At 50.3% G+C, this 9276-nt stretch overlaps 1 protein-coding gene across 1 annotated transcript in view; it reads right to left on the reverse strand.

Annotated features, from left to right (window-relative positions):
- The window catches only part of LOC106808530 (protein 4.1 homolog), a 69709-nt gene that overhangs the window by 25653 nt on the left and 34780 nt on the right, over positions 1-9276 (reverse strand). Inside the window, 10 exon segments of the mRNA XM_014811287.1 lie at positions 1038-1255; positions 1373-1861; positions 2244-2594; positions 3866-3990; positions 4626-4655; positions 5612-5793; positions 6775-6812; positions 6815-6886; positions 7901-8053; positions 9066-9153. Of these exon segments, the coding sequence (XP_014666773.1) occupies positions 1038-1255; positions 1373-1861; positions 2244-2594; positions 3866-3990; positions 4626-4655; positions 5612-5793; positions 6775-6812; positions 6815-6886; positions 7901-8053; positions 9066-9153 (1746 nt within the window).

Genomic DNA, 9276 nt, shown 5'->3' on the forward strand with positions numbered 1-9276 from the left:
TCCGGGAACTAACGAGCGCGCAGCATCCAGGAACTAACGAGCGCGCGGCATCCAGAAACTAACGAGCGCGCGGCATCTGGGAACTAACGAGCGCGAAGCATCCGGGAACTAACGAGCGCGCGGCATCCAGAAACTAACGAGCGCGCGGCATCTGGGAACTAACGAGCGCGAAGCATCCGGGAACTAACGAGCGCGCGGCATCCAGAAACTAACGAGCGCGCGGCATCTGGGAACTAACGAGCGCGAAGCATCCGGGAACTAACGAGCGCGCGGCATCCAGAAACTAACGAGCGCGCGGCATCTGGGAACTAACGAGCGCGAAGCATCCGGGAACTAACGAGCGCGCGGCATCCAGAAACTAACGAGCGCGCAGCATCCGGGATCTAACGAGCGTACAACATCCGGGAACCAACAGGCGTGCGGCATCTGGGAACTAACGAGCGCGCAGCATCCGGGAACTAACGAGCGCGCGGCATCCGGGAACTAACGGGCGCCCAATACTAATCCCACATGACACGACCCCCGACAACAACAGCATTGACGAAAGTAATGTATGAACCGAGACACTGTGTAATATAATAATACAAATACGATACGATACGACAATTACGACCAAACATGCTCCGGGTATTGCATTCTGCTCGACGCGAATTTCGTCTACAAACGCAGGAAAATAAATCTGTTACGCTTTGTCAACTATGTGCGACTATGTTGTTACGCTACACCCTCCTCCACCGTTTGTCAATACCAACCAATCTGAACTAGCAAGTGTTGATAAATACCTTGTGACGTAGACACAGTGACTACAACTGTATCCGAGTGCGTTAATAAGACCCTGCCTAGGCCTGCCTAGCCGACACAGTGAGTGAAAGGTGTGACTGTGAGACTCCGTTTAGTGTCTGTTAGCGGGAACTTTAACAAGCTCCCAGTTAAAAGCTCTCTCTCTCTCTCGCTCTCCACTCATCAGACAACAGCAACACTAGCCGACCAAGCACCGTCACCATCGTGAGGCATGCACAACACTGAAAAGGGGCTCACCCTTCTTCTTCTTTTTATCTTTTTTATCCTTATCGCTATCCTTGTCTTTCTTGTCCTTTTTGCCCTTCTTAGTTTTGTCACTGTCCTTGTCCTTTTTGTCCTTCTTGTCCTTGTCACCGTCTTTGTCCTTTTTCCCCTTCTTGTCTTTGTCACTTTTGTCCTTCTTATCTTTAACTGCGTGTTTGTCTTTTTTGTCCTTTTTGTCCTTGTCAGCGTCATCGTCACCTTCGTCATCGTGTTTCTTATCCTTCTTACCCAAAGCAAAGAGCTTACCCTTTTTCTCATTCTTGTCCTTCTCTTTGTCAGCGTCCTTGTCCTTTTTGTCCTTTTTGTCCTTGTCATCGTCCTTGTCAGCGTCATCGTCACCTTCGTCATCGTGTTTCTTATCCTTCTTACCCAAAGCAAGGAGCTTGCCCTTTTTCTCATTCTTGTCCTTCTCTTTGTCAGCGTCCTTGTCCTTTTTCCCCTTCTTACCTTTGTCCGCCTGCTTATGTTTTTTGTCCTTGTCTTTGTCAGTCTTCTGTCGGTTCTCTTTGTCATCGTCTTTGTCGTCGCGCGTCGTCGCCACGACGACCACCGCCCCCGTCTCGGTAGGTCTGCCGTTCTCCCGCTCGACGTCATCATCGTCCTCTCCCTCGCCCTCACCCTTCTTCTCCTTCTCCTTCTCCTTCTCCGGAGACTTTTCCTGGTCGGCCTTGACAGCGACGGCGACGGCGATCTTCTTCTCATCCTTCTCCCGCTGCTTGCGCTCCTTCTCCTCCTGCTTCTTCTTCTCCCTCTCCGCCTTCTCCGCTTCCCTCTGCTTCTTCTTCTCCTCCTTCTCCTGCAACGAGAATGCGACGCGCGATGAGGGAAACTCACGCAGGCAAACGAGAGAAGAAACCGGCAACAGATCGTCGAAATTCAACGGGACAGTCGAGATAGCAAGGTTACCTGAGAGAGGAGGGTCGAGAAAGCGCATAAAAAATGGCAGCTACAAAAAATGGCAACCTACTTGTCACTACGAGAGAGGCATGCGAAGAAACATTCAAGAACACTCACCTGCTGTACGCTGCACACAGACACGCAACTACCAACGTCATCACCACGTGGCGAGACCCAACACTGTGCAACATTGTTGCAACAACTTTGAACCATGCCACCAGCCGACATCCATCACCGCCAGCCGACCCCCCCCTCCCCCGATCGCCAGAAACCCGACTTACTCTCTTCTTCCTCTCCTTCTCCACCTCCTTCGCCTTGGCCTTAGCCGCCTTGTCGTCCGGCCCCTTCTTCTTCTTATCCTTCTTCTCCTCGTCGGTCGCGAGCGGGGCGACGGCGGTCGTCACGGCGACGACCGTCTGCACCACCTCCTCCCCGCCGCGCTTCCTCTCCTCCTCCTCTTCCTCCTCCTCGACCTCGTGTCCGGCCCGCTCGGCGGCGACGGCGGCGGCAGCGGCGGCGGCCGCGGCGCGTATCGCTTCGCCCTCGCGCGCGTTCTGTGCCTCGCGCTCGCGATCCCGCTCTCGCTCGCGGCGCTGGCGTTCGAGCTCCCGCTCCCGCGCCTCCGCGTCCGTCTGCGAGAAACGAAATGAGAGTGCCGGCGTGTACTACATGCAACATGCAGAGCGGCAAACGAAGCGCATGCGACGAGACACATGCGGAGAAAGAGTTGGACTGCTGCACCGTGCCACCGACCAACCACAACCTCTGACGGGCGGACCGACTCACAATGTTCGCCGCAGAAAGCACCTTTTTGTGCCGGCGACGAGTTTTTGGGGATCGCGTTGCGGCTTACGCGTGCCGGCAGCGGTTGGGTTTCGTCGGCAGCGAACTTTGCTGCAGTGCGAAAACCAAGAACTGCCGGCACGCGCAAGCGTCACTCGATATACTCAACACGTGAGATGGTTACGCCGAAATAAAACATCCGTCTTCCATAAAACATGACCAGAGCCGCCAGAGAGGTTTGGGCGATTACGCAGTGCACGTCCAAACACTCAGAGATTATACAGAAACTTAAAATGAAAAATTCTCGGAAATACTTCCCTTCGTTACACTCTGTTAGTGCTTATTAAGGCAACATCAATGCAAAACTGATAACTGTTATCTAGCGATTACTTTGAAACACTGAGTACAGCCGAGTGAAAATGTGAATACTGAACGCATGCTGAGCAAAACGAAAGGACCCTTCACTCCTCCTAATATTTCATTCGTTTGTCATTGGTTAAAAAGCAGTAAGTAATTCACACGTGTCGATTAAGAAGACACATGCAAATGTAAAACAACACTGCAAGGGTTATATTTTCTAATCCCAACCATTCCCCCCCGCCACACCACCACACCACACCACCCGACCACCCGACCATCCGTTCCCATACTCAATAATGATCGACTGAAGATGGTCCCCAATGAATACCTAGAACTAAAGAAAAGACCATGTGATTTAACATTCCACCACAACTGCATAACGACTTCTCTAGTCGCCTACCTGCGACTGAAAAATGAAACAGAGATGCAATGAATAAGCATACGTAAACAGTCACCAATAACTCACACGGCTCTTACCTTTGGTTCCCGATCACATAGCAGCCACCATGTGGCCACAGCTGCCACACAGTCACTCACCGTTCACACTAACCTATCCAGCTTATCTACCCTACCTTTCCGCTCACTACTTACCTTACCTTACCTACCTTACCTACCCTAACCCTACCTTTCCGCTCACTCGTGAACACGCAATCGCACAGGGCGCGAATTTTCTCGAGTGAAGTTTCCAGACCGGTGCCTTCGGTGTTTAACCGGAGGGGAGGGGGGAACGCCCCCCCGACGCGTAACCGCGGCGACCTACCCTAGCTTCCTCCTCCATCAGACGCTTCTTGTCGTCGTCGAGGTCGTCTTCGTCGTCCGAGGGTTTCACGTACAGCTTCTTGCTCTCGTCCGGTCTCTCTTCGCGCGAGCGGTCGAACCCGGGCGCTGCCGATGAAAACAATGCGGACGACGTTGATGACGTTGATTAGTCACACCGCCTGCGCCCCGCGCGCCCGCGCGCCTTCCAGGTTTCCCCGTCGTCCGAAACAAGGTCACGCGTCTTGAAACGAGTCGTGACATTAACCCTTTCTCATAGACCGGACCTAGAGATACCGAGCACGAGAAACAACTCGTACTCGTTGAGTAACTTGAATTGGACGAGTAGTTTCACGACGTTTCGGTCAACGGTCTACGAGAAAGATTACGTTAACGTCAAGACTGACGTCGAGACTTCGTTTCTGACGACGGAGCCCCGGAGCGCGTCGCGACATCAGAGACGTGCTATTGTTGCAGGACGGAGTGCAGCACACGTTAGTGAAACTACAATTACACTACGGTGAGATTCTCTGAAGGGGAGTTAGTGCAGTGGTGAGTGCGACTATGCAGGCACGTTACGGTTACCCCGTCACTGTGTGCTCGTACGTACGCATGCAGGCAAACCTACGCTCACTACAGCGTGGGCCTCTAGTGTTAGTGCTCGCCCCACCAATTTTTACATCATTCGTATCGAATTTAAAAACGCGACGGGACGGGAACGGAGTTGAAAATTGAAAGTTAGACGTAGGAGACGCGATAATTACCTATCTCATAGGATGCAGCGGCCCACATGTCTAGAAAGCAAACAGAAACCCGGTGTAAAAACAAAACCAGCCACTCTACGAGAGGGAGAACGCCGCAGGTTAGAGCCGATCAGAGATGCCAACACATATTTGAAGCAATCTGTAGTTTCTGGCCATCAAATTAGTAGTTCGAGGGTCACGAGTCACGTAGTGACCCGAGTTTGCTAGGGGGGTCCGGCATGCCCCCCGGAAAATAGTTTGATTCTGAGATGAAATTTCCTGCATTCTGAGGGACAATAATTAAATTTTTTTTTTTTTCGATCACAGTGAAATTCGTAGTTTGATACAAACGGGTCGTAGTGGTGAAAAAGGAATAGAAATTCGTATAAAATACGGATAAATCGTAGTGGTTGGCATCTCTGAGCCGATGCACCGGGTCGGCCGCCGGCGCGTAGAGAAAGCTCGCATGCTGAGGGTTAGTGATGCACGAGCCGACGCCGCGTGCGTCCCACCGATTAGTCAGGTGCATGCACGCATGTGCGTCTCCACCGTATTAATCCACACGACAATAATATCCAGCACCACCGCTCGTCGTGATCGGCGGCAACATTACACACGTGCAAACGTTATAAAGCACGACACCACTACCACGCGTGCAACCAGACAATTCCCACACGCCGAACACGGTTTCAAAACGGTGATCACTCGAATGAAAATCAACGCGATTTCATCAACTATTCAATTAATAATAAAAACCAAACCAATTTTCAATTTGAAGTCGCATCCGCAAACCTCTTTCTGCCGACACTTCAAATTTAAGTACGATCGAGTTTATTAGAGTCTTTAGATCCTTTTACTTTCGAGTCTTTATACTTTTCGCCGCACAACTTTTCATCGGATTTCGATTCATACAAACGGAGGAAAGCGACCCAGGAACGCGTCACGCTACGACGCACCCTCCCTCCCCCGCCCTCCGGGAGAATCACCGAGCAACCCCCCCGGCGTACCTCCGTCGAGGCTTCGCGAGCCCTTGTAGCGGTTGCTGAGCGTGCGGTTGAAGTTGGGCTGCTGGCGATCGATCATGAGGCTGGCCGAGCGCGCCTGGTACTGCGTGCGGCCCGAGTAGCGGAACTTGGAGCCGAAACGCGGTAACTTGGCCTTCTTCTCAGTCGGCTCAGGGCTCATCAGCCTGTAGGGGGCGCAACATGTAGCTCGTCAGCATGACAACAAGTGACAACGCGCAGGCAATGTCTAACGACGGTGTCCACTGCCATCGCTCGCCAGCCGAATTTATTCTTCTATGCCAACGTTATAGACAACACAGAATGGCCGAACACAGTATTTGAAAGCAATCTGTAGTTTTCTGGCCATCAAAAATTAGTAGTTCGAGAGTCACGTAGTGATCCGAGTTGCTAGGGGGTCCGGCATACGCCCGAAAAATTATTTAGTTCTGAAATGCGCAATTTTCCCTGCATTCTGAGGGTCAAAAATGACAATAAATGCAACAAAAAAGTGACAATGAATTTGAAAAAAAAAATGAATAATTTGCGATCACGAGTGAAATTCGTGAGTTGATACAAACTGGGTCCGTAGTGGTGCAAAAAGGAATAAGAAATTCGTAATAAAATACGGTAAATCGTAGGGTTTGGCATCTCCTGGGCTTGCACCATGGACGGCGTCGTCGAAAACAAAATTAGTCTTTAGGTTAACTTTTGCTTATAGACTGAATCTCTATACGCTCCGCTCGAGAAACTCGTAATTTCACCGCGCTTCTATCAATGGTCAGACAAAATTGGTTTTAACATTAGTCTTAACATTAACTTTTTCTCGTTAGACCGTTGATCAGAAACGCTGCGAAGTTACGAGAATGAAAAATCGTAAGGGCAGATTTCCTCATAACAATACTACGAGGAGAAACAAAGTGATGTCGGACGGTGCTATGGAGAAATTGTTAATTGTTAAAGACTAATGTTTAAGAACTAATTTTATAGTTCTGAACGACTCGCAAAAGTGCGCTTGCTGCTTTTGCAGGCTTCTCGGAGGACCGCGCTCCGCGTGCATCCATCACGCGACAAGCGCAGCAGCGCGTGAGACCCGTCGATCATCATGCGACATCACGACAGACGATGGCAGGACGACGCGAGATGGTCTGGGAACGGAGGACGCTCACCTGAAGAAGGTGTGGTGTTCCACGCAGACCTTCCAGCAGCAACCGGCCTGTTCTTGGCGGCGGCGCGGTGGTTGGCGAGCTTGAAGCCGATGGTGCTCTCAAACTGCTCAAACTATCCAACAACAACAACAACAACAACATAGATCAGTGAGTAATTAGCAATGTAGAATGACACCCTGCTGTACGAAACTGCTCAAACTATCCAACAACAACAACAACAACAACAACAACAACAACAACAACAACAACAACAACAACAACAACAACAACATAAATCAGTGAGTAATTGATGTAATCAAGGTAGAATGATGTAACGTTGAATTATGAGTTCATGTAGAAATGATGAAGTAGAAATCCAAACCAGCTCTCGACCAGCCCATTAAAATTACCTGCAGCCGAGAGAGATGTGCGAGCGTGGAGAAATATTTTACTTTAGACTATATACGGCGTGCAACAAAACGGGGCAAAACATTCACGGACGCCTTCCGGCTTAACCGCAAAAACATTCGACGAGCCAAGAGGGCTGCCACGGACAACGAATCGTGAGCGCCATGCAAACAGAAATTAATCCATTAAAGTTGCACTATGCGCATCCAAACGCTAATTTCTCCAGTACTAGACTAGCAAATACTTCGTGTCATGCATAATCACACTACCTTATGGCAAAATAAACTCTAGTTCTTCCCATTTCACTGCGCGTTTGCTTAAAACCCACAAGAAAGAGGTGCAAAATCTGGTAATCTGACGCCAACGCTTAATTGTTTGCCAAACAATTTAGCCTCGAAGCGGTTAGGTGACGTCACATGTTTTTATCTTTGCTACACCCGTACCGCTGTACCGCAGCACCGCTCCACGGTTGCTTGGCAGAGCAACGCAAAAGTGTCAACAACATCGAAGAATTTGTACAACATTAGAGGTATTTTCAAATGCCTTTTATAAGACAACGCACAGTGAAATGGGAGGAACTAGAGTTTATTTTGTCATAAGGTAGTGTGATTATGCATGACACGAAGTATTTGCTAGTCTAGTACTGGAGAAATTAGCGTTTGAATGCGCATAGCGCGGCTTTAATGGTCGGCGAAGTATTTCTAGACGCGGGACCGCGTGCATCGTCGCCCCCACTCACCTCTCCCGGTCGGATCTTAATGTAGAAGTTGTTTCTCTTGTACGATATCTTGAGGATCTTCGGCCAGGCGAAGCGATTGATGCGCAGTCTGTCCCGGTAAACAAGCAGACCGTTCGCACACACGCCCAGCATGATGTCGACACCCTCAGAGTCCTGCAGCGAGGAGGAACAACGGTGCAGACTATAGTACCATGAGTAGCAACCACACACACACGCCCAGCATAATGTCGACACCCTCAGAGTCCTGCAGCGAGGAGGAACAACGGTGCAGACTATAGTACCATGAGTAGCAACCACACACACACGCCCAGCATGATGTCGACACCCTCAGAGTCCTGCAGCGAGGAGGAACAACGGTGCAGACTATAGTACCATGAGTAGCAACCACACACGCGCCCGCTCACTCCTTCTACCTGTCACCTCCCTCCCCTCTTCCTCTTGCTCTCGCTCCCGCCCCCTATCTTGCTCTCTTGCTCTCTTCTTCCTCCCTGTCTTCTCTCTCCGTACTCTCCTTCTCGCTCTGTCCCTCCATCTTATCTCTCGCCTTCACTGTCGCGTGCTCTCGCTCTCGCTCCCGCTCCCTCTCCCTCTCCCTCCCTCTCTCTCTGTCTCTCATCCTCCTCCTCTTTCTTTCTCTCTCTCTCAAGTGCTTTTACACACAAATCTATCCAACATGCGACGAAATAAAATATTCATACAGCTCCACAGAACGGTCGACTCATCAGCCTCTATAAGGAACATCTTCCCTCGAATGACCCCCACACACAGATTTCACAGTACTGATACTAGCTGTCATTCACGACCCGTGTGTCCGCGGACACCGGCGGCGAGGGCAGAGATGCCAACACATATTTGAAGCAACCTGTAGTTTCTGGCCATCAAATTAGTAGTTCGAGGGTCACGTAGTGACCCGAGTTTGCTAGGGGGGTCCGGCATGCCCCCCAGAAAAATTTTTGATTCTGAGATGCAATTTCCTACATTCTGAGAGTCAAAAATGACAATAAATTGACAAAAAATGACAATAATTGACAACAACAAAATATTTCGATCACAGTGAAATTCGTAGTTTGATACAAACTCGCTGTAGTGGTGCAAAAAGAATAGAAATTCGTATAAAATACGGATAAATCGTAGTGGTGTGCATCTCTGCGAGGGGGACACTCACCTTCACTGGATGCATGTCAACGCCGTACATGGCCAACTTCTTGGCGTTCTCCAGGTAGTGTAGCTCTGCTTCGGCAGGTGTCTGACCCCTGCAACGCACACGCACGTGCGTCAAACGCCGGGAAGCCACGCAAAGCCGCAGATAAACTCTGCCACGGGCTGACAGTTAACGTTAAACTCTGCCACGGGCTGACAGTTAACGTTAAACTCTG

The sequence above is a fragment of the Priapulus caudatus genome, unplaced genomic scaffold, assembly GCF_000485595.1.
Source record: "Priapulus caudatus unplaced genomic scaffold, Priapulus_caudatus-5.0.1 Scaffold284, whole genome shotgun sequence".
NCBI lineage: Eukaryota > Metazoa > Priapulida > Priapulimorpha > Priapulimorphida > Priapulidae > Priapulus > Priapulus caudatus.